This window comes from Cervus elaphus, chromosome 14 (genome assembly GCF_910594005.1).
Source record: "Cervus elaphus chromosome 14, mCerEla1.1, whole genome shotgun sequence".
NCBI lineage: Eukaryota > Metazoa > Chordata > Mammalia > Artiodactyla > Cervidae > Cervus > Cervus elaphus.
In genome coordinates this window covers 15014424-15040451 of record NC_057828.1, presented here as the reverse complement: position 1 = coordinate 15040451, position 26028 = coordinate 15014424, and the positions used below count along the sequence as shown (strand labels likewise).

At 41.5% G+C, this 26028-nt stretch overlaps 2 protein-coding genes across 3 annotated transcripts in view; one reads left to right on the top strand and one right to left on the bottom strand.

Moving 5' to 3' along the window:
- The window catches only part of UCHL5 (ubiquitin C-terminal hydrolase L5), a 43802-nt gene extending 35520 nt beyond the window's left edge, over positions 1 to 8282 (bottom strand). For both annotated transcript variants that reach the window (XM_043924604.1, XM_043924605.1), the window contains exon 1: positions 7976 to 8282. In XM_043924604.1, the coding sequence (XP_043780539.1) occupies positions 7976 to 8051 (76 nt within the window). In that variant the 5' untranslated portion in view covers positions 8052 to 8282. The remainder of the gene's footprint in view (positions 1 to 7975) is intronic.
- Positions 8283 to 8452: 170 nt separating this feature from the next.
- Positions 8453 to 26028, top strand: part of RO60 (Ro60, Y RNA binding protein) — a 29886-nt gene continuing 12310 nt past the window's right edge. Inside the window, exons 1-5 of the mRNA XM_043924603.1 lie at positions 8453 to 8585; positions 20723 to 21321; positions 23601 to 23821; positions 24422 to 24568; positions 25110 to 25247. Of these exons, the coding sequence (XP_043780538.1) occupies positions 20742 to 21321; positions 23601 to 23821; positions 24422 to 24568; positions 25110 to 25247 (1086 nt within the window). The 5' untranslated portion in view covers positions 8453 to 8585; positions 20723 to 20741. The remainder of the gene's footprint in view (positions 8586 to 20722; positions 21322 to 23600; positions 23822 to 24421; positions 24569 to 25109; positions 25248 to 26028) is intronic.

Here is a 26028-nt window from a genome sequence, read left to right as displayed (position 1 = left end):
CTGCCACTATTGTCACTTGGGGGGGCAGGTAGCATCTAGTACATAGAAGCCAGAGATACTGAATATCCTACCTGCACAGGACAGCACCCAAAAACAAATAATTACTTGGCCCAAAGTGTCAAAACAAAATGAATTATCAAACCCAAAGTGTCTAATCCCAAAAAGGCAAGAGGACCAAGGTGGAGAATCCAGCTCTAGTAGTTCATATGGTGGTAACTGTATTCTGGTTAAAACGTGGCCTCCAAATTGCCAGGGTCTGAACCCTGCCTCCATTACCATTGAACTTCTTGCCCCCATACTCATAGAGCTGTTGTTAGGAATAAAGATTACTTATTATCTCATAAGATAATTTATTATGCATGACATACATTCAATACAGTGCCTCCACACACTTTATGGAGAAGGGCATGGCAACCCACTTCAGTATTCTTGCCTGGAGAATTCCACAGACAGAGGAGCATGGTGGGCTTACAGTCCATGTGGTCATAGCCAGACACAACTGAGTGACTAACACTTTCACACACTTTAAGGGTTCACTAAATGTCAGGTAGTAGTATTATCACAAGAGAAAAAAACAAAAACAAAAAAAACAGTCATATTTACCAGTAACTTCAATGGGTAAAGTGCTTTAAATGGATTTTCTCTAACTCCTACAAAGCAAGTATTATGTGAAAGAGGCTTAGGGATAGTAGGTGTCTTGCCTAAATTCACTACACTAACATATGCCAAAAAATTAATTAAAACATGTCTGGTTCCAAAGTCTGGGCATTTTTCTAATACTCCAGATTATTTTCCAGTCAGAGCTGGAGAAGCTTTTAGACCAACTGCAAAACTGAGTTGGTTTAAAAAAAAAAATTGGACCAACCAACTCTGTGACTTTGGGCAGTAAATTTATACCATTTACTACCACAATTTGCTCTGTTCAGCGAATATCTACTAGCACCCACTCAGGCATTAAAGTTACAGGTACGAGGAGAGTTACTATGTTTTTTGTGTGTGTGCTTAGTCACTCTATTGTGTCCGACTCTTTGTGACCCCATGGACTGTAGCCCACTAGGCTCCTCTGTCCACAGGGATTCTCCAGGCAAGATTATTGGAGTGGGTAGCCTATCCCTTCTCCAGGGGACCTTCCTGACCCCGGAAACAAACCGGGGTCTCCTGCATTGCAGGTGGATTCTTTACCAGCTGAGCTACGAGGGAGGCCCTCTGTTATTTGTAGCAGAGAAGAACTAGAAACAACCCACACGTGTACAACATGTTGCTAGATGTCCACATAATTAAGCTGGGGAAAAAAACCTTATGAAACTGAACCTATAATTATACCAGTGTCAGAAAAGGGCACAAAAGGGCAGTGATGCAACTGCTAACACTGGTTATGCTACTGGAAATCTACTGTAAAAAGGCCAAACATTAAAACATTGCTCATATCACACAAAAACACGACGACAAAAGTCACTAAGAGTCCCAAAATCTTTTGCAAAGGCATAATTTCAAGTGGTGGCAATGTTTAAATAACCTTATGTTAGACACAAGCACATCTCTGTAAAAGGAAAACACAGTACCCAATTTGATGTATAAGGAGATAGATGTTTCTAATCTATCTAATAATATCTAATAGTCTCCTTGTGAAAATGTAAAAGTGTTAGTCACTCAGTCGTGTCCAGCTCTTTGCATCCCCACAGACTGTGGCCCAAAGGCCCTCCTCTGTCCATTGAATTCTCCTGGCAAGAATAGTGCAATGGGTTTCCATTCCCTTCTCCAGGGGATCTTCCCAAGTCAGAGATCGAACCCGGGTCTCCTGCATTGCAGGTAGATTCTTTACCATCTGAGCCACCAGGGAAGCCCAATATTCCCTTTATGTACATTCAATTTCAAATAATGCAGGTTATAATGGAAATAAAAATAAGCAATTATTCTAGAGGCCTGGGTTGTAATCCTAGCAATGCCTTTAAGTTCTTTGCCTTTAGCATGAAAATGTCTTTGAGCCTCACTTTCCTCAAGTTTAAAATGAGAATACTACCTGCTTCATCCAATCCTCAAAATTCTCTAGTGAGGTATACATTCTCAAATACCAAGCACAAAGAATCACCATGCTGACTTCTCTAATATTTATTAAGTAAAATGTTGAGTGGGAGTTGAGCTTTAAAAAGTTAATGAATTGCTGGTATTTAACAAATACATTCAGCACTCAGTATCCATAGGTTCTGTATGCATGAGTCAACCAAACACAGGTTGCAAACACATGCCAAGCATGGTATTAGGCCCTAACAAGGACAAAAAATAATAAACTACTTTAACAATATTTAAAAACTTCAACCTGGGGCTCTCCCAATGGCTCAGCAGTAAAGAATCCGCCTGCAAGTGCAAGAGATGCAAGTGACACGGGTTCGATCCCTGGGTTGGGAAGATCCCCTGGAGAAGGAAATGGCAAACCACTCCAGTATTCTTGTCTGAACCATTCCACGGACAGAGAAGCCTGGTGGGCTACAGTCCATGGGGTGGCAAAGAGTAGGACACAAATGAGCACACACAGATATATACAAGAACTTCAACCTAGTAGGAAACAAATATATATGACTCAAAGACTATGCAGTCTGCATACTTTGCATATGACAAGTACATGGGCTGCGTTCTGCAAGTTAAGAGGTAGCAGAATATCACTGCAGGTCAGAAAAAAACTTTGAAGAACAGCTAACCTGGGCCTTAAATAGGATAACCAAATAATCCGCCATTCAAACCAGAACACTGCTTTTATCTAATTGATTTTACTTAATAAAACATTAAATAAAATTTTAATTAATTCATTAAACTGTTTAAAAATATTTATATATTGACAAACACATTTGTACTATAGTGCTGGTGGTTCCATAAAATAGCTCTATTGAGAAACTAATTCTAAAAATAATATTCTTAACAATATACCTGAAGTCTTTCTCCCCAAGAAAAATCCTCTGGGTAAGCGCTTCCTAACTGTTGTGCGTGCTCAGTTGTGTCTCTGTGACCCCATGGACTGTAGCCTGCCAGGTTTCTCTGTCCATGGGATTTCTCAGGCAAGAATACTGGAGTGGGTTGCCATTTCCTACTTTGAGGCATCTTCCCAATCCAGGGATTGAACCAGAATCTCCTGTGTCGCCTGAATTGACAGGTGGATTCTTTAACACTAAGCCACTATCAATGACTTAAATTTAATTGACTGCTAGGGACGGTATCTTTCAACCAAGAGCTTGGACACATTGATTGCCAAACCCATGACTGTATAAACAGCTCCACCAGAAGCAGCAGGCATGGTGCCAGCTTCTGCACCTCCCACAAAAACAGCCCCAGATATCTTTCCCAAGCCCATTTTCAGTTATTACATGGCACAGACAAATGCCATTCAACTGGTGATGTGACGAAATGGGAAAAACTATATGGTCAACTCTTAGGCAATCTCTCCAAAAAGGACTAAACTCAGTTATTGAAAATGAACAAGGAGCCCCAAGTTGGAGGCATTATTAACGTATACCCCTCTGGTAGTTCAGTTGGTAAAGAATCCACCTGCAATGCAGGAGACCCTGGTTCAATTCCTGGGTCAGGAAGATCCCCTGGAGAAGGGATAGGCTACTCACTCCAGTATTCTTGGGTTTCCCTTGTGGCTCAGCTGGTAAAGAATCCTCCTGCAATTCAGGAGATCTGGGTTCGATCCCTGGGTTGGGATGATCCCCTGGAGAAGGGAAAGGCTACCCACTCCAGTATTCTGGCCTAGGGAATTCCACTGACTGTACAGTCCATGGGGTCGCAAAGAGTCGGACACAACTGAGCAACTTTCACTTTCACTCATAAGAAGGTGCCTTTTTGGAGGTCCCAAAGATTAGAATCAACACTCACTTCCAAGGGTACCACATGCACACTCAACTGTTCTTTTATTTTTTGTGTAAATACCAGGCATTAACTCACCTCTTTCCCCACAATAATGGACATACACCTTATGAGTGTTTGAAATAGACCTCCATGTAAAGGAAACACCACACTGGCCCTGAATCCCTCAGACACTCCTCAACTCAAGGGCCAGAGTTGTAGATGATGGAATTGTTTTAGACTTCTTCCCTGCAGACCCAGGTAGGGTCTGTGCGATCACTAACACATACTGTTATGCCTGATTTAATGCCTTAAGCCAAGAGGAAAGGCCAATACAAAAACTTGAGAAAGTCACCTGGCTTCCTAACATAAACACCGCAAGGGATAAACAGGTTTGATACCAGTCCTGCAGGTCCAGTCAGAGTAATCAGCTGACGGAATGGCATGTTTGGTATAGTAAGAAAGGATCGATTTGTACGAGGAGACAATCCTCAATCAGTTTCTACTGTTACTGCTTGACTTCTGAGACAAATTACGAGATGTGTTCAGAACTGTCTTTTCAAGAATGTCAAAACAGTAAACAGACTTGAAAGTCAGGGATAGTATCTCCCTGTGGGGCAGAGAGAAGACTGATCTGCTGTCCACTGTATCATCTCCCTAGAGTCAAAGGTTGAGCAAGTGTGCAAGCAGACTCTAAAGCTAAGGCTCCCAAAGGTCAGGGGTTCCTCAGCTCTGACAGAAACTCATGCCTGTGGCGTCCACCTCCACTCCTATGGACTCGAAGGATAAGGACACCAATACAAACACGAATGTCCTGCTGACTACCGAGCCATGAGTAATACTATTATTTACCTCTAAAGTTGAACTTGTCTGCCAGCATCTATAATATAGTGGCAGGCTCACTTGTTGGCTGGCAAGTAGGCTAAAACCTAACACTTTGTAATTCTTAACAGATGCTGGATTTTTGTCCAACATCTTTTGCAATTATTGAGATAATCGAATCATATGGTTTTTCTTATTTAATATGGCGAATTACATTGAATCTCAAATGTTAAACCAACCCTGAATTCCTGGGATAAACCCCTCTCACTCATGACATACTGTCTATTTAATATTGGATATGATTTGCTAATATTTTGGTTAGAATATTTCTGTCTATGTTGACAATAGATATGGGCCTGCGGTTTCCTTTTCTTACAATGTCTTTGTCTGGTTTGGGTGTTAAAATTAATACTGACCCTCATAAAATGAGATGAGGAGTACTTATTCTCCAATATCTTTGGAGAAGTCTGTGTAAAAATGGTATTACTTATTCCTTAAATATTTGCAAGAATTTACTAGTGACATCCATTTTGGCTAGTTTTCCTTGCAGGAAAATTTTAAATTACAATTTCAATTTTTTTAAAACACATAAGGCTATACTGTTTATCAATTACTTCTTGAGTGAGCTTTGGTAATTTGTGCTAAAGAAATGTGTACACATCAGCTACGTTGTCAAATTTACTTGCATAAATATTTATTAGACTATTCACTTATCCTTTTAATATCTATAGAATCTGTAATGGTGTCATCTCTCTTATTCCTGGATATTCATCATTTTTCTCCTCTCATTTCTTCCAATCAGTCTGACTAGAGGTTTATCCATTTTACTGATCTTTGAGACAATGGCTTTTGGTGTCACTGACTTTCTCCACTATTCTTCTCTTTTCTGTTATACTAACTTCAACTCTGATCTCTATTATTTCCTTTTATCTGCTTACTGTAGGTTTAAACTGCTCTTCTTTTTCTAGTTTATTGAATGGAAAGCTGGGGTCATTGATTTGCTGTACTAAATCCAGTCCCTGATACTCTATCCTGGCTAGAAGCAGAAATTTACAGCTTCTATTTTTAATTGGTAGACTATCATAGTTTATTTTACTCAATTTATTAATCATGTATGCACCGTATCAATTAAAAATATAGTTCTGTTCCATCAGTTTCTTAATACAAGAACTTTGTTTTACCCTGATGTTATATTCCACCAGAATTTTTAATTATATAATCACTGAACTCACAAATAATTTCCCCTTCAGTGAAGAAACCTAAAACTACAGTGCCACCTATAAAATAATAAGATGTTTCACTTTTGAAAGAATAAACTTCCAAAAGCTTTTTTAAATCCATGACATGAATGAGGGGAAAAAAAAAAGACAGAAATAAACTTTTGTCTCTTTGAAGCAGCTGATAATGATGTACAACTTCCATCATTTAACTTTTGGCAAAGGTCTCCTGCTAATTGAGCCAATCTATTAATAACTATCACTTTACTCTTCACAAGTGCAGGTACAGGAGGTGTGGTTCCATATCAGTCTCTTACACATGATTTTACTTAAACCACTTTCAATTCCAAGTTTTCTGCACATATGAAAGCGAAGCAACATCTGTTAATAGAATGGACTAACTTTAAAATAAGCAAATTTGCCTGGTACAACATTTTTTAAGGTTAACTTTAATATGTCATAACAGTTAAGGTTTTGAAGGTAAAAGTTCATGGTTAAACCCGTGCACATTTCATATTCAGTGTATGTCCAAAGTTGAACCTATTTCCTTGTCCATCAAGCCTACTCTTCTCTTTTACTTCACCAGTCTCCTAAGCTAGAGACTAAAGTCATTATCACCTTTCCCCCTTTATCCCACCAGTTAACTGTCCTGTGGACTTAAATAAAGCCAAAATTATTGACTACCTCCTCTCCAAATCACTACTTCATATTGAGCTAACCTTCTCAGATTCTGACCATCTTAAGAGTTTTCTAGTCTCTCACTTCATTCCATTCCAGTGTACTGCACACTACATGTAGTAAATGCTTTTCAATTATAAAAATGTCATTTCAGCATTGAAATATCTGACAGTTAAGTCCCCGGGGATCACAGGCCAATCCACACAACACAGCATGGCACACAATTGGGCCTCAGTTTATCTTTTCAGTTTGGGATTCAAATATTCCTCTAATCTGTTACACTGTTTTAGTCACTTCCCCAGCCACTTCCCTGGGCTTCCCAGGTGGCGCTAGTGGTAAAGAACTGAGCTAATGGACAGGATTGAGCAGCTGTTCCCTAAGCCATATACTTTAATATATAATAAACTACTGTTTATGCCTTTCCTTCTGCCTGTGTTCTTCCAGGACTTGTGTGTAAATACTCTAAGGCAGCAGTTAATACGCCATTATATATTGCTTGTCAGCCTGGAGAATCCCTTGGACAGGAGCCTGGCAGGCTACAGTCCATGTGGTCCCGGAGAGTCAGACACAACCGAATCGGCTGGGCACGGACGGACGACAAACAGTATACAATGTTGAATTTCTACCCTCAGTACAAGTTTTAATAACATGGTAGCTAAAATGAATAATACTTGAAAAAATGTAACAGATAAAAATAAACTTACTGCCAAAGTAGAGAACAGGGAACAAGAAGGGCAGAGAAGGCCACCAAGTCGAATACGATGGTTACTTGGGACCGGAGACACGGAATAGAGTCAGAGAGCAATTAAGAGGCAAGCATGTGGCCTCTAGAACACTCGCTGGAGAAACCACACTTTCCCGGAAGCCACAAGCGAGCAGAAGGAGCGAGGTGGCCCGCGCGTCCCGTGTAGCCAGCCCGCGCGGACGGCTGCAGGGCCGATCACACACACTCGACAGGTTCTGCTTCGAATGACTCGGATGTCAGGTTCCCGCGCAGCTTGGGGCCCTGGACACCCCACCCTCGACAAGGCACACCTGACTTTTTCTGCAGGACCGATGACCTGAGACACGCACCTGGACACACCTGCCCGGGATGGGGGCGCCCCGAGGTGGAAAGAAGAGGCTTCCAAGGCGTAAAGTGGCGGCCGGGGCGCAGGGCTCGGGCCAGCGAACCTAGTCCTGGAGCGTCGAATCCCGGGGACACCTTCCTGTCCCCGAGGTGTGGCTCTCAGATCGCCACGGAAACGCGACTTGCCGGGGCTGAAGCCCTACCTTTCCCCCGCCTGTCCCCGACTCCAGGGTTCGGGAGTCGCCTCCCTTCAGACGCCGGGCGGCCGGAGCCGCAGACAAGCGCTGGTGCCCAGCTTCGGCCTCCTCTCGTAACCCCCCACCGGCCCAGGACGGCCCCCTTGGGCTCTCACCAAATCCTTTAATGAGCTCGGTGAAGACCCCGGGGTCGCTCTCCATGAGGCACCACTCCCCGGCATTGCCCGTCATGGCCCCGGCCGCGCGCCGCCCTGCTCCACCGCCGGCTCCGGGAGCCCCCGGCCCTCGCTCCTGCCACCGCCGGCCACTGAGCTCGGCAAACCCGCCGCGGGCTCGTCCACCTCACGTCACCCCGCCTACTTCCCGACAGCCTTCGCGGCGCCGTCACCTGGAGCGCGACAGAGCGAGGGCGGACGCTCTAGCCACCCGGGAGCCGGCGAGACTCTCCCTGGGCCGCTCAGGACCAGGAGCCGATTCGGAAGGGGTGGGGGGCGGGCGAACTGGGCAAAAGCCGAGAAAGGGCGGGGCCTGGGGGCCCCTGAGGAGGGAACATCCGGGCCCCTAGCCAGTCTGGGGCAGGGGCGGGGCGCGGCCGGGGGGCGGGGTTCGCGCCCGGGAGCCGAACCCCGAGGCCCCGGCGGCGGCCCCGGAGCAGTCGTCGCCCGTCAGGCCGCGGTGCGTTGTCGTCTTACGGCGGCGGCGCGGTACCGCGCAGCGCTTCTCCCGGTGGCGCGGCGGCTTCGGAGGCTCGGCCGCCTGGCAAAGGTGAGGGAACCGCGGGAGGCCGGCTGGCCGCGGCCCTTTGTGCGGTCTGAGCGGCGCGCGGTGGGGGTGGGGGACGCGCAGGGTCCGGCCGGTTCTCCGTGGCCCGCGCCCCGCATCTCCGCGGCCGGAGCAGACCGCCTCCCACCCCGCCTCGGGGCTCTGCCCGTCTCGGGGGTGGGGGAGCGGAACCGGCCGCTCCGTGAGCCTCCTCGCTGGACCGGACCCTTCGGGAAGACTGGACCCGTCCCGGTGCTGCTCGCGGAGCTTCCCACCGGCCGACGTTCTGAGGACCCGCTTTCCTCCTCCTCCTCCTTCCTCCTCCCGCCGCTGCTGCGCCGAGAGGCGTTGCCCGGCCTGCAGGCTTTGAGGACAAGGATCTTTGTGAGAAGACCCAGGACGAGTTTGTGCTGGGGGGATGACGAGGGAGAGGAGAAGAATCTGTCCTGTCGTCCATCGGGGGGTGATAGACAAGTGCTGTGCGATGCCTCCAAGGCACAGGAGGTTGAAAAATGTAGTGTGTTAAATCTGAAAACACGTATAATGGTCCTAAGACTAAAGGATGCGTTGGACCAAAAATGGCTGTCTTCACTAAATCACGAACAGCCCCCCTTCACCAAGGCCTTGCAGAATACTGATGTTAAGATAAAGTCTTTAAGAGTGGTAGTACTTTTGCATCACTCAATAAATCTGAGTTCCCAGGAGGGGCCCTTGACTTTCATGGGGGAAAAAAAAATCTTTACTTGGTAGAACTCTGATTCTTTGCTTCTCAACTTGGTGGACCTGGAAGGGAACCTTGTCCTACAGGGCTGTGTGAAGCCACAAAATAAACGTGACAAATTTTATTGAGCAACAACGGGACAGCTTTAATATTAAGACAGACATGGTTGTATTATGGAGTAGAAGCCCGAGTTTGTGTCAGGTGTTGGATTTAAAAAAATTTTTGGAAACTTTCTTGGAAGTTTATACCTGAAAGACTCTGTCCTCGAGCTGGTGGGGGGAGGGTGGCGGAGTTCTGCGGCTGCTGCTAAGTCGCTTCAGTCGCGTCCGACTCTGTGCGACCCCATAGACGGCAGCCCACCAGGCTCCGCCGTCCCTGGGATTCTCCAGGCAAGAACACTGGAGTGGGTTGCCATTTCCTTCTCCAATGCATGAAAGTGAAAGTGAAGTCTCTCAGTCGGGTCCGACTCTTTGCGACCCCATGGACTGCAGCCTACCAGGCTCTTCCGTCCATGGGATTTTCCAGGCAAAAGTACTGCAGTGGGTTGCCATTGCCTTCTCTGGGGAGTTCTGCTAAGTATACTTAAATGGGAAAGTTTGTGAGGCGAGGAGTCTAGGCTTATTTCCGTATGAACCGCACCTAGAATGAGTGTCATCAGACCCCAGAGCTGTTTGCAGTAATTTGTGGTACTTTTTAATCTGCAATATTGCTGTGAACTTGAAATAGAACCTAGAACTTCAGTGCTAAGTAAATACAGCAGAACTAACATTTGATACTCCACTCAACATGGTGCCTGTTGTAGAGAGACCAAACTGAAAATTAGCCCTTGACAGAACCTATAAGTAATCAGAAAAGGGATGGGGGTCAAATTTCCTTAGTTATATTGTTAACATTTAATCCTAAGAGTTCACATAAAAATCCAGATTTCTGGGTCTTTGGGCAAAATGAGAGGATCTGGAATTACAAGGCCCTTACTACAATGTTGACCAGTTGGCTGGAAGTGCATGCCTTCAGGATCTCATGCTGTTATGTCTCCTACTGTTCCTCACCGATTTTTATTGCATCACACTTGACTTGATCCACTTATGTTCATTACCAGTCTGAGTGATACAGTTATCTGAACGTGTGGCCCCTGGTTTTGCAGTATTCCCTCTTTTTTGAAACGATCTTGCTCTCATAAGTGTAAGTCAGTTTTGACTTCATTTAAAAAGGAGTAAGCTGCAAACTTATTTGACCTCTTGGGATAAAAGGGAGCCTTTTCAAGTAACAAATGATCAAGAGACTTTGGAAAGATACTTAGATGTGTACTTTCAAGAAAAACGTAGGAATCCTTAGAAAACATGTATTATTAGCATTATTAAAAAGTACTATAGTTGTTCTTGTCTGACTCTTTGCAACCCCATGGACTGCAGCACACCAGGCTTCCCATCCTTCACCATCTCTTGGAGTTTGCTCAAAACTCATGTCCATTGAGTCAGTGATGTCAACCATCTCATCCTCTATTGTCCCTTTCTCCTGCCTTCAATCTTTCCCAGCATCAGGGTCTTTTCCAGTGAGTCAGCTCTTCGCATCAGGTGGCCAACGTGTTGGAGCTTCAGCTTCAATAATTGTTCTAGTTCCAGTGAATAAGAAGCAGAAATAAATGCTATTACATACTGTGAATTACTAGCATTCACTGATTTTGCATTCAAAATTAGGAAAAAGAGAAGCACAACCAATTTCAAAGTGTGGCTGTGCTTTTAGTAATATTGTGATTTGTTTGATTGCTTCCCCAAATTTTAATTTATAGAAGTTTAATAAAACTTTAGCTGTATTAAATTTCTTTGGAGGGGTTTGCTTTAAGAATACTGGGTGTGTCAGTCCAGCTGAAAGAAGAATTAACTATCTTTGTTAATCTGGATTTACAACACTTGTATGTTCAGGAGTGGATTAACTGATGACCAGGCTCTGACCTAACTCCCTGCCCAACTGCCTTCTAAACCACTGACATTGGAGCTTAAGCTTTGAGAAGGGGGATGAAAGCAGTTGGGGAAGGAAGAAATTAAGGTCCTATATATGTATGTGTATGTGTGTATAACATACACATGTGTTTATATGTATCAGTTCAGTCGCTCAGTCGTGTCCAACTCTTTTGCAGCTCCATGGACTGCAGCACTCCAGGCTTCCCTGTCCATCACCAACTCCCAGAGCTTGCTCAAACTCATGTCCATACAGTCAGTGATGCCATCCAACCATCTCATTATACACACACACACACACACATTTTTATATGTATATATATGTACACATATGGGCTTCCCAGGTGGTTAAGTGGTAAAGAATCTGCTGCCAGTGCAGGAGACCTGGGCTCAATCCCTGGGTGAGGAAGATCCCCTGGAGAAGGAAATGGCAACCCATTCTAGTATTCTTGCCTGGGAAATCCCATGGACGGAGGAGCCTACCATGCTACAGTCCATGGGATCACAAAAGAGTCGGTCATGACTTAGCAATTCAACAACAACACACACGGATATATATATGTCTATGTGTATCTCAAATTGCTTTCTAAAGACAAATATAAAAAATAGGGTTAAATATCATTTAAATGCTTATCTTTTTAAATAACTTCCCAAATATCTTTTGCCTAGTCAATTTAAATTTTTTTTTAAAAAACATTTTTAAGATAGACTTCACACATCCCATTCAAGGAGTTTTAGTATATTCATAGAGTTGTCGCACACACATATGGAGTTGTGTAATCATTACCACTATCTAATTTCAGAACATTTTCATCATCCCCCAAAAGAAACCCCTTACACTTTAGAGAAGAATCTAGCAATTCCACAAAAGGTTAAATATAGAGAGATCATATGATCCAACATTTTACATTCCACCAGCGGGGTATGAAGGTTCTAATTTCTCCAGATCCTCACCATTGCTGCTTATTATTGTCATTTTGATTATAGCCATTCTAGTACATGTGAAATGGTATCTCATTGCAGTTTTTATTTGCTGATGACCAGTGATATTCAGCATTTTTTGTGTGTGTTGGCCATTTGTATATCTTCTTTGAAGAAACGCCTATATAGACTCTTAGCCTATTTTTTAATTGGGGTATTTATCATTATGTAGTTATGAGTGTTCTATATATTATAGACACAAATTCTTTGTCTTATGTATGATTTGCAAATGTTTTCTCCCTTTCTCTGGGATGTCTGTTTGCTTTCTTTTGAAACACAGTTTTAAATTTTGATGAAGGCCTGTCTGTTTTTTTTCCTGTTTTCATTTACGCCTTTGGTGTCTGTGTTTTGAGATCAATTCTCTGATGTCATCTCAGTATCTTACAGTTCATTTCACCTCAGTTCCATTCCAGAGTGCAGTTCCATCAGATTTCCCAAGTTAAAGGGCAGGAACCCCAACAGATTGCCCTTCCTTCAGACAGCAGCTTCTGGGAGGGCCCCAGTCTCCCCACACTTCTGCCTGCCCAGGTGGGCGTCCCGCAACCCTTTCAGGGCCAGTAGTTCACCCGGATGGCACAGCTCCCTAAAAGCACCAGCCTTATGGTTACAGTTTTGTTTAAAAGGACGCAGTTTAGGAACAGCCAAATGGAGGACATGCCCAGGCCAGTCTGGAGGCAGCAGCAGGATCCCTTCTGTTTGTGCTATCCTGGCACGTCACCCCACCAGTACTGACTTGGTGTCTGTGCTGAAGTTGGGGGTCCGGAGTTTGTGTGTGGGGGCCTTATGATTAAGCAGGATTGATGAATTCATTGACCACATGGTTGAGCCCAGTGTGCTGCTGTCCTCCCCTCCTGGGAGGAGGATCTGGTCCAGAGTTCCAGCCTTCTAATCAGAGGATTGGTCTTTATGGTGATCCCATCTGGAAGCAATCCAAAGGCCCAGAATGAGCCATCTCATTAGCATAACAAAGACACCCATCAATCAGGATATTGCTAGGTTTTTTGTTTTTTTTTTTTGGTTAACATTGTTTTGAATAAAAGATTCTTTAAATTCTATGCTGCTGTACAATTTTTAAGTTTCAACACACATGATTTCATATAATCTCATAATAACTCTCCTTATAACCTGTATTGTGCCTCTCCCCTTTCTCCCCACAGGTAACCACTAGTTTATTCTCCATATCTGTGAACCTGTTTCTTGTTTCTTCATTCACTAGTTTGTTGTATTTTTTAGAGTCCACATAAGTGATACCACACAATATTTGTCTTTGTCTTACTTCACGTAGCATAATGCCCTCCAGGTCCACCCATGTTGCCGAAAATGGCAAAATTTCATTCCTTTTTATGGTTTATGACTGAGTTGTATTCCATTGTATATACATATACCACATGTTATTTATTCATTCATCTGTTGATGGACACTTAGGTTGCTTCCATACCTTGGCAATTGTACATAACGCTGCTGTGAACATTGGATGCATGTATATTTTTGAGGTTTTTTTTTTTTTTTAATATAAACCCCAAGTGGTTTTTGAAGCCTTTTGAGAATCATGGACAAAAACCAGATAGTCTAATACTTTTAAAGGTTACAGTCCATTTATAGTTGTTACAAAACATTGGCTATATTCCCTGTGTTGTACAATACATCACTGTAGCCTGTCTTATACCCAGAAGTCTGTGTGTGTGCTGAGTTGCTTCAGTCTTGTCTGACTCTTTGCGACTCTGTGGACTGTAGCCCTCCAGGCTCCTCTATCCATGGGATTCTCCAGTGATTGAACCCATGTCTCATATCTTCTGCATTGGTGGTAGGCTGGATCTTTATCACTAACGCCACCTGGGAAGCCCTTCCCCCCAGTAGTTTGTACCTCCCACAAAAACCAAATATTCTTTATTATACCACTAAGTTTTATCACCTAGCCTATTTTATTTATTTTTTTCACCTAGCCAATTTTGAAGTTAATTTCTATTGCAGGCTCAGTGTAGCTTGGAATATGCTGCCATTCTGTTTTTTATATTAAACTAAAAATTCTGACTCTGGTATATCTACATAAACAAGTAGACAGGTGCCATAGCTGTTAATGATGTTATATGTCCACTTGCATCCTGGAAAGTACTTTCACAGAAGCATATGAAAAAGGTGAACAGTTTCTCTTGCAGAAATATTGAAAAGATACATGGTCAGAGTTGTCATTAATTTAAGACGCAAGGGGAGATTCCATTGGTACAGCTATGAATAAGTAATTTCATTTCTTATAATAGGAATTATAAAAATTACATTTCTTTTTCAGGCATCTTCCCTAGAATTAAAGTTCATTTTGCTGCTTGCTGTACAAAAGATACTTGAATACCTAATATTAAACATATTAGAAGAATTTACAGAGAAACACTATCCTCAGATGACTTTTTTACTCAGAACTCATTACTTTGTAACTTTTTCATGTTTTATTTTTCTTAACTGTATTTCTGTTACCTGCATATAGTATGTTTATTATTTTATTCTGATTACAGAATTTATGTTAGAGAATTATGTTTTTAATTACATGCATTGAGACTTATTTTTAAAGTAAACGTTACGGGAAAGAAAAACAAGTCATGCATAAATGGTTCAGAAAAATCAACTTTAATGTTACTGGTGTTGTCCTGTGTGTAGTTGCTCAGTCATGTCCAAGTCTTTGTGACCCCATGGACTGTAGCCCCCCAGGCTCTTCTGTCCATAGGGATTCTCCAGGCAAGAATACTGGAGTGGTTTGCCATGTCCTCCACTAGGGGATATTCCCAACCCAGGAATCGAACTGGGTTCTCCTGCATTGCAGGCAGATTCTTTACCAGCTGAACTACCAGGGAAGCCCTGCTTAGTTATTCTTAAATATATATTAGTAATTATTTTAAAATGATACTCTAGAGGAGTGATACACAAGTAAGACCTGGTCCCCACTCTCACGGGAACCATTGTTAGCTGGATGTGTCACAAAGAATATAATACAAGGGAAAATTTGGAGAGGAGGGGGTTTTGAGGTTTATATTGGGACCTTGAACTCTCACCACCAGGGCCTTGGTGCAGGAAAGCTGGGGTAGTAGTATAATCTAATAATTGAATGTCATTTCACACTCATCCAACAAACATAACTAGTGAGCAAGAATGGCCAGGTTGAAGTAACACCAGAGAGAGTATGTTTCTGTAAAATCTAAAGGAGAGGCCACTAATGTCAAATGCAGTATAAAAATCAAAATAATAATTTCTACTGGAATTAGCTATTAATGTTGTCAGCCTTTGAGAAGGCAGTTAGTGTTTTTGGATTGAAAAGAAGAGGTAAATGCCATGTTGAAGAGAGGTTAAGAATACATAGAAAAAGCACCATCCACCACACCAGGAGTTTCAGCCTGTGCTGCTCTGGGTCCCCAGTGACTGATACAATGTGACCACCGCCTCTGGATACCACCTGAGGGGAGGCCTGCCCTGACATTCACTACTTTGTATCAGAGCCTTACTGAAATACTGACACTGCTATTTCCACACAATCCAAATCTCTGTCCCCCTCAGTCACATTCAGAACCTGAGGCTTTCTCCCAAACACTTACTCCTTACTTACCTTCTCCCAGGAACTGTGTGTTCCCCGCTCTGAGACCCAGCCTTACTCACCAGACTTACTTCCCCACTGGGAACTCCGTCATTTCCTTGTTTCTCTTTCTCCCTCAGAGGGGCCCTTACCCATCACCTTCACCCTTAGGGAAGGGGATAGCTCTTTTGCTGTCAAGGCCAGTCTCCATGTGGATGCTCTGAGCAGCTTTCAGGGATCTCATTGCCTCACTAAACGCCTTTCCTCCACTGCCTTCAACTCTCCAGATTAAACTTCCAACCTCAGCCTCCTGTCCTCTCATCTGAAAAAGTAAAAAGATTTTTCCTGTATCTTCCACCTTGCTTTTCCCTTGCCTTTATAACTTTCCTTCTATAAAAGAGCATTTACCCGTGAAGGCTCTTCCTTGCTGTGTGCCCTCTTCACCACACTGGAATCAAGCTATTTCTCACAGCCCCTGATTGCGATTGCCTCTCTTCAGCATTCCTGTTGCCAGTTTCAGCCTTATTTACTTGATTACCAAGTGTTTGACATTACCAGCCATTCACTCTGTGAAATTCTCTGTTACGATCTGTGATACCACTTTCTCTTGATTTAAAGTCTGTGGGCCTCTCCTATTTCTCCTTTAAAGGACCCTTTTCTCCTTAGCTTTTATTGTTGATATTCACCAAGATTCTATCTTTAGCCTTCCCTACAGTATATAAACATGCTCAAAGTTTTATCGTCTTCAAAAAAATGTTCTTTTGCCTCTTTATTTTACTGCCTTACCTGTCAACATTTCTTTGCAGTATTCTTACTTCCTTTTCTAAACTTTAAAGACACAGAGCAAGATTACAGGTACCCCTTCCTGGAATGCATTCCCCAAACTTTATATACCAGTTTTTCAGCCTTCCTGGGTTACTGAGACAGCATTAGTTTATCCTCCTCTGCTTATTCACTTTTCTATCAAAGCACTTGATTACAAGTGCTTTATCAATTGTATATAAAGTTGTGCATAATTGTATATAAATTTAAATTGAGGAATAAATAAATTTCTACCACATCATACAGACTGTGATTTCCCTGAGGGCAGGAAAAGTTTTGAAAATCTTATTTTTAATGGAACAGAGATCTCCTTCATGCCTTACACATAGTATGCAGTAAATGCTGGTTGAGGATTTTTTGTTGGCTGTGTCATTGTGTTGTTGGCCATGGGGAGAAGCCCAGTGCACCTGTAGTGGTGCAGGCAGGAGACCTGAGAGTAAACACTTGTACAGAGAACAGCAGTGGGAAGCAGCGGATGATTGTGGTTACTCTGTTAGGAGGAGAGAAAGTGATATTGCTGCCAGACAGTCAGTTCTAGTAGCTTTAGAGATAATGGAAGGAGGAAAATGTGGGTAGTTACAGAGGACACAAATTATAAATGAGCACTGTTGATACAGGATATTAATCAGAATGCTCTCAGCTACAGGTAACAGAAAACCTATAAACAATTTAAACAATAAAGATACACTTATGATATATTAGGCTTCCCTGGTGGCTCAGAGAGTAAAGAATATGCCTGCAATGCAGGAGACCTGGGTTCGATTCCTGGGTTGGGACGATCCCCTGGAGAAGGAAATGGCAACCCACTCCAGTCTTCTTACCTGGAAAATCCCATGAATAGAGGAGCCTGGCAGGCTACAGTCCATGGGGTTGCAAAGAGTCAGCTACGACTGAGCAGCTAACACTAACACGCTATGATATATTAGTACATTTCTAAGTTCCAGGTAACTTCATAGTATCAATGGCCTAGACTCTCTTTTTTGTTGTTTTTTATCTTTTCTGGCTCTGCCATCCTTATTTGTATGTCATCTTAAACTGGCTACCCCCATGACTCAAGACAGCTGACACCACTTCAGGCATCATGTGCTGCAAATGAATATCTCAAGGCAGAAAGAACATGCCTTTTTTATTTTCCTTTTTTTATTAATTTATTTTAATTGGATTTACTTGGATTTACTTTATAATATTGTGGGGCTTGCCATACGTTGACATGAATCAGTCACAGGAGTACATGTGTCCCCCTGTCCCAAATCCCTCTCCCACCTCCCTCCCCATCCCATCCCTCTGGGTCATCCCAGTGCACCAGCTTTGAGTGCCCTGTTTCATGCATCAGGCTTGGACTGGTGATCTATTTCACATATGGTAATATACATGTTTCAATGCTATTCTCTCAAATCATCCCACCCTTGGCTTCTCCCACAGAATCCAAAAGTCTGTTCTTTATATCTATGTCTCTTTTGCTGTCTTGCACATAGGGTCATCATTGCCATCTTTCTAAATTCCATATATATGCGTTAATATATGGTGTTGGTGTTTTCCTTTCTGACTTACTTCACTCTGTATAATAGGCTCCAGTTTCATCCACCTCATTAGAACTGATTCAGATGTGTTCTTTGTAATAGCTGAGTAATATTCCATTGTGTATATGTACCACAATTTTCTTATCCATTCGTCTGCAGATGGACATCTAGATTGCTCCCATATCCTGGCTATTGTAAACAGTGCTGTGATGAACATTGGGGTACATGTGTCTCTTTCAGTTCTGGTTTCCTTGGTGTATATGCCCAGAAGTGGGATTTCTGGGTTGTATGGCAGTTCTATTTTCAGTTTTTAAAGGAATCTCCACACTGTTCTCCATAGAGGCTGTACTAGTTTGCATTCCCACCAAAAGTGTAAGAAGGTTCCCTTTTCTCCACACCCTCTCCAGCATTTATTGTTTGTAGACTTTTTGATGGCAGCCATTCTGACTGGCATAAGATGGTACCTCATTGTGGTTTTGATTTGCATTTCTCTGATAATGAGTGATGTTGAGCATCTTTTCATGTGTGTGTGAGCCATCTATATGTCTTCTTTGGAGAAATGTCTGTTTAGTTCTTTGGCCCATTTTTTGATTGGGTTTATTTTCTTGGTATTAAGCTGCATGAGCTGCTTGTATATTTTAGAGATTAATTCTTTTTCAGTTGCTTCATTTGCTATTATTTTCTCCCATTCTGAAGGCTGTCTTATAGTTTCCTTGCTTATAGTTTCCTTCGTTGTGCAAAAGCTTTTAAGTTTAATGAGGTCCTGTTTGTTGATTTTGCTTTTATTTCCATTACTCTGGGAGGTAAGTCATAGAGGACCTTGCTGTGATTTATGTCAGAGAGTGTTTTGTCTATGTTTTCCTCTAGGAGTTTTATAGTTTCTGGTCTTAGATTTAGATCTTTAATCCATTTTGAGTTTATTTTTGTATTTGGTGTTAGAATCTTTTCTAGTTTCTACAAGTGGTTGACCAGTTTTCCCAGCACCACTTGTTAAAGAGATTGTCTTTTCTCCATTGTATATTCTTGCCTCCTTTGTCAAAGATAAGGTGTCCATAGGTGCTTGGATTCATCTCTGGGCTTTCTATTCTGTTCCACTGATCTATATTTCTGTCTGTGTGACAGTACCATACTCTGTCTTGATGACTGTAGCTTTGTAGTATAGTCTGAAGTCAGGCAGGTTGATTCCTCCAGTTCCATTCTTCTTTCTCAAAATTGCTTTGGCTATTTGAAGTTTTTTTTGTGTTTCCATACAAATAGTGAAATTGTTTGTTCTAGTTCTCTGAAAAATACCACTGGTAGCTTGATAAGGATTGCATTGAATCTATAGATGGCTTTTGGTAGTATACTCATTTTCACTGTATTGATTCTTCCAGTCCATGAAGATGGTATATGTCTCCATCTATTTGTGTCATCTTTGATTTTTTTCATCAGTATTTTATAGTTTTCTATATATAGGTCTTTTGTTTCTTTTAGAGAACATGCCTTTTTAAGAGTCCGGGCCCCTTTTTAAGAGGGAAGGAGACCTCCGAAGTATTACCAGCAGATTTATTGTGTCTCACTGGCAGGAGCTGTGATACTTGCCCAATACCCGTACCAGTCACATGGCAAGAGGAGTGAGAGCATCACCTGGGAACTCATAACTGGTACCAAAACTCAGGCCTCAGCCAGACATTCTGAATTGTGAAAGAAACTTGGGGGGAACAGGGTGAGTGGGGCGCATCAATTTCTGTTTAAACTAGCACTTCGAGTAATTCTGATGCCCATAGACTGTGAGAACCACTGGCTTAGAGCAATCAAGATTCATCCCTTGGGGCTGGGGACTGTCCCCTGAAGGATATTGCTACCAGAAAGAGGATAATAGTTAGAAACGGGGAAGGAGAAACAGATGTTGGGTACACAAGCAGAGCTTGTCTGCAGTCACTGTGTCAGAGACCATTACTGCCCCGCCCCCACCCCGTTTCCTCTCCCCTGTCTGCTCCTCTGGACTCCACGCCAAGCTGCCTGCTCAGACTCTGGAGCAGCAAACTACATCAAAAATGCAACTTCCTGACTGTCACTTCAGATCATCATACCATAACTTACTTAAACAATACTTTTAAATTAAAATATTTCATAGCAGATTTCAATAAGCCTAGAGTAATAAATGGTTTTCCTTTTTATAGTCTTTATCATTTCTATCTAGCTGTAATAATATTTTGGTTTTTTTTTTTTTTCTGGGGAAAATAGTGATACTGGGGCTTCCCTCATAGCTCAGTTGGTAAAGAATTCGCCTGCAATTCAGGAGACCCCACTTTGATTCCTGGGTCTGGAATATCCCCTGGAGAAGAGATAGGCTACCCACTCCAGTATTCCGGCCTGGAGAATTCCATGGACTGTATAGCCCATGGGGCCTCAAAGAGTCGGACACAACTGAGCGGCTTTCACTTTCACTTTGGGCATTTGTATTTTTCAAAAAATTCCAAGATAATTCTGTTAATGCATCTGGATTTTTCAAGGTGACTACAAGTTTTTCTGTTAAATGGTAGTTTTCAGTGATACAGAATTCTATTATTTTCTGGTAATAACATTTTGCTTTTTGATAGACTTCCTAAAGGCAGAAAAATGGAGGAATCTGTAAACCAAATGCAGCCACTGAATGAGAAGCAGATAGCTAATTCCGAAGGCGGATATGTGTGGCAAGTCACTGATATGAATCGGCTACACCGGTTCTTATGTTTTGGTTCTGAAGGTGGGACTTACTATATCAAAGAACAGAAGCTGGGCCTTGAGAATGCCGAAGCTTTAATCAGATTGATTGAAGATGGCAGAGGATGTGAAGTGATACAGGAAATAAAGTCCTTTAGTCAAGAAGGCAGAACCGCAAAGCAGGAACCCACGCTCTTTGCCCTCGCCATTTGCTCCCAGTGTTCCGACATAAGCACCAAACAAGCCGCCTTCAAAGCTGTTCCTGAAGTTTGTCGCATCCCTACACACCTCTTTACTTTTATCCAGTTTAAGAAAGATCTAAAGGAAAGCATGAAGTGTGGCATGTGGGGTCGTGCCCTCCGGAAGGCTGTAGCAGACTGGTACAATGAAAAGGGTGGCATGGCCCTCGCCCTGGCAGTTACAAAATACAAACAGAGAAATGGCTGGTCTCACAAAGATCTGTTAAGACTGTCGCATCTTAAACCTTCCAGTGAAGGTAAGTGTGAGATCTTCATGGCGAGAGGTGAGGTACAGATATCCAGTAAATGGCAAATTTTTATTTGCTGTAAGACAACTGTGTAACATTTTCTAGAAATAGTCTTTCAGTCATAAGACATTGATTGACTAATTCATATGTTTAATGCCAACTTGGAATTAAACACCTACACATTAATGATTAAGAATCAAATGACAGATTTGCAGATTGATATTCTAAATCTTGGGGCTTCCTAGGTGGCTCAGTGATAAAGAAACCACCAACCAGTGCAGGAGATGCAGGTTTGATCCCTGGATCAGGAAGATGCCCTAGAGTAGGGAATGGCAACCCACTCCAGTATTCTTGCCTGGAAAATCCCATGGACAGAGGCGCCTGGTGGGCTACAGTCCAGAGTCAGACACAACTGAACAACTAAGCACTTCCTTGGACATACATTCCGTGGAACCTAAAGGCTACCTCAAATAGTGCTGAAGTTAACAAATCAGAATGTGAACTGTCTTCAGTCATCCAGGGGTCATGGTAACTTGGGGCAGTTTTTCTGTGTCTATGAGAAGAGACTTTTGAGAAGTTATTTGGCTCTACAATGACTCTTTAGTCCTTCTTAGAAAGGAAATAAGAAAGACTTTTGCACAGGATTAATTTTAAATGTGAACACTCACAAAATAAACATGTCCAAATTTGACATTTTTTCTTTCAGCAGAGGTGAAACTTGAAATGACAGCCCCTCAGATTAGTTCAGATTTCAGTTCTACTTATTACTGTGTGTCCGTATACCAAGGAACTGAACCTGTCTGAGTTTCTGTATCTTCATCTATTAAAAAAACGTAGAAAGGGAATAGCCCTTGAAATTACTGTCACTAACAGTGATAGTGTGTATCAGAATACTTACACACACAGTTTCTGACACAAGTAAAGAGCAGTGTTGGTTGCTTCTCCTTCCTACACATCTTGTGTGGTGATGTCATCATACATGGAAGCTCCTCAGTAGTTCCTCTTTTACCACTTTTTTCTAAAACTACAAATGAACTTTTTCAGATGAAATTTAAGCAATAAATTACTGTAAATATTTGTATATACAAACATGTATATTTTGATTTTTTTATTAGAAATTACATGCTTGTTATATATATTCTATTTATTTATTTATTGGTACTGTGTAGCTTGTGGGATCTTGGTTTCCCCCATGAGGAATTGAATCCACACCCCCTGCAGAAAAAGCACATAGTCCCAACGACTGGACTGTCAGGGAATTCCAGATTTCACATTAAGATGTGTAAGACAGCAGAGTCACAATACTTTAGAAGTTCCTTCAGGTTAATATTAACTTTTAGTCAAATTATTTAGAGTTCAGAAATAGCACACAGGCTCAATCTGCCTTAGAGGTGTATTTTAGTTGGCCTGAACTATATTTTGGGGGAAAAAAATGAATTATTTGCCAGTATTACATAAAAATCCATATTGTACCTTATATTGAAAATACATTCCTTTAGCAGCACCAAGCCAATTTTTTTTCCCAAATATTTCACTAAAATATCTGTCAGGCGTATTCTGTTTAATTCACCATAGTCATGACCACTATTGTATCAATGACCTCTTTCTTTTATTTATTTTACCTACCTTCCCCCTATAGATCTTGAAATTGATAATTATGTCCCACCACTGTTTTACAGAAGTGGAAACTAAGGCTTCAGATGTCACACATGCATGTAGGCTAGAACCCAGATTTCCTCACTCCCCCAACCCAAAGCTTTTTCAACTACTGAAAGGAATTATAGAAGAAATGGACACATTATTTAGCCCTGTCATACTTTCTCAGCTGTTAAAAATTACAAGTTACCTACCTACCTGTCCACTTCACTTATCTCTGTAATTTACAAATGCATGTTTATTTAGCAGGTAAAGGGGCAAGTGAATATGAGATTAACTGAGGAAGATCTATACTTTTGTGATTTGAGATTGTGGACCTGAGATAGCCACCGTGTACTAAAGGTTCTAATGCTACTGCTTCAAAAAAAAAAAGCTCTGTAATAAAATGACTTTGGAGTCATTATACTTCAAAACACATTAGGTTAGAGTTTTACCTCCAGAGTCTCATGGGATAGGCAGAAATTAGTTGACTCCGTTTGCTTAAGTGTGTTTGTCATATTATGGGAAGTAGCATCCGGGCTTAAAACTCCTGTGTATCTAGATGTGCCATTCACAGAAGGTGTTCTCAGTAACACGTCCAGTTTTTTACCTGCTAATCCTACATGCCTTTTTAATTCTTTATTTTGTTGAAGGACTTGCTATTGTCACCAAATATATTACAAAGGGCTGGAAAGAGGTCCATGAACTGTATAAAGAAAAAGCGCTTTCTGTGGAGGCTGAAAAATTATTAAAGTATCTCGAGGCTGTAGAGAAAGTGAAGCACACAAAAGATGAACTGGAAGTCATTCATCTGATAGAAGAGCACAGACTGGTTAGGGAACATCTCCTAACAAATCACTTAAAGTCTAAAGAGGTAAGAAAGTTATAATACATTTAACATGAGGAACTTAGGCTGTGTAGTAAAAGGATAAATTTTGCTAATGCTTTTAAACTATATTAATACTTAAAAATTTTTTTTTTTTTTGCCATACTGCATGCTTTGTAGGATCTTAGTTCCTTGACCAGGGGACCAGGAATTGAACCCAGGCCCCCGGCAGTGAAAGTGCCAAGTGCTAACCCCTGGACCACCAGGGAATTCCCTAAAAACCTTAAATATATCTTAAAATTAACATTTATTTAAAACACCTGGGCACAATGCCCAGATGTAGTTGGCAATTTTTAAGTATTAGCTCCACTCCAGAAAATGTATTGGTTAGTTTACCTCGCTAATTAAATAATAAAATTTTTATATACAGTTCCTTCACAAAATATAATGTACTTAACTTTATTACTCTAATAAAGAGCAGGTTACTTTGTTCCATGAGTCTTTGACCAACCCACACAAATTTTTATTTAGAAAGTGGTCCGAACCCCCAAAAGAAAGCCTTAAAGACTGTTATTAATTGATATGTGTATGTTACATGTATTCATTTCCCCTTAATTGCTTTTATTTCTGCCTGTCTTATTGCAATAGGTATGGAAGGCTTTGTTACAAGAAATGCCTCTCACAGCATTACTAAGGAATCTGGGAAAGATGACAGCTAACTCAGTGCTTGAACCAGGAAACTCAGAAGTGTCTTTAGTATGTGAAAAGCTGTGTAATGAAAAACTGTTAAAAAAGGTAGGTGTTACCTTTGTTAACTACTACTAATTGAAAAAGTTGGCTCTTAAATTTTGGAAATGGAGTGAGCGAAGTTTTTAGGTGTTTTGAGACTTTTATCATACTATATTGCTGCTGCTGCTGCTAAGTCGCTTCAGTCGTGTCCGACTGTGCAACCCCATAGACGGCAGCCCATAGGCTCCCCGGTCCCTGGGATTCTCCAGGCAAGAACACTGGAGTAGGTTGCCATTTCCTTCTCCAATGCATGAAAGTTAAAAGTGAAAGTGAAGTCGCTCAGTCATGGCCTACTCTTAGCAACCCCATGGACTGCAGCCTACCAGCCTCCTCCATCCATGGGATTCTCCAGGTGAGAGTACTGGAGTGGGGTGCCATTGCCTTCTCCGTACCATATTGCGTTGACTCTGAAATCTTAAGTTTAATATGTCCTCATTTTTCTCTTTATGAAATAGATCTTTTAGCTACAATAACAAAAATCTAAGAGACATGATTACTGTTTTTCACTTGAATTTGACATTTGCTTTCTGTCTCTGTCATGTTCTAGGCTCGTATACATCCATTTCATGTTTTAATTGCGTTAGAAACTTATAAGACAGGTCATGGGCTCAGAGGAAAACTGAAGTGGCGCCCCGATGAAGAAATTCTGCAAGCTTTGGATGCTGCTTTTTATAAAACATTTAAGGTAATGGTTTGATTTTTGTTTGAAAACAAAAAACCCAGTTAAGATTTAGAAACACATTTTAAAGATGATATTAGTAGTTTAACCACTTTTGATTATTCATTTGTTCATGTGAAAATGAATATATAATTATGATTATATTCATAAGCTTATGAATAAAGTATTTCTCTCTACCTTTGGACAACAACCAGACATCAACCATTAAATTTTGATGTGTTAAATTACTAAATTTAAAAATATGCATTCCTGTGGAGTCCTGGGACTTGATCTTCTGTCCTGTTTTCCCCATTAATCAGTAGTAGATCTCCTCTGTCTTGATAGGGAATAATTTTTTTTACAAATGGAAATTCTATATCAGAGCCATAAGTTAAAGTTTTTGATTTTTAAAAAATCTTGCTCTTCAACAAAGTATTAGCAACCAAATTCAGCAGCAGATTAAAGAGATTATACAAGTGAGAGTCACCCTCAACATACAAGGATCATACAATATAAGAAAAATTAAAAAAAAAAGAAAAATCAGTGTAATATAACATCATGTTAAAAGATAACACATGATATCTCAATTGATGCAGAAAAAGCATTTGACAAAATCCTATACCCTTTCTGATTTAAAAAAAAAACCACTTCTCAATAAACCAGGAATAGAAGTAAGCTTCCTTAGTGTAATAAAGGTCCTGCGTAAAAAACCCACAGCTATCATCATACTCAGGAGTAAAAGATTGAAATCTTTTCCCTTAAGATCAGAAACAAGACCAGGATGCCCACTTTTCCCACTTTGATTTAC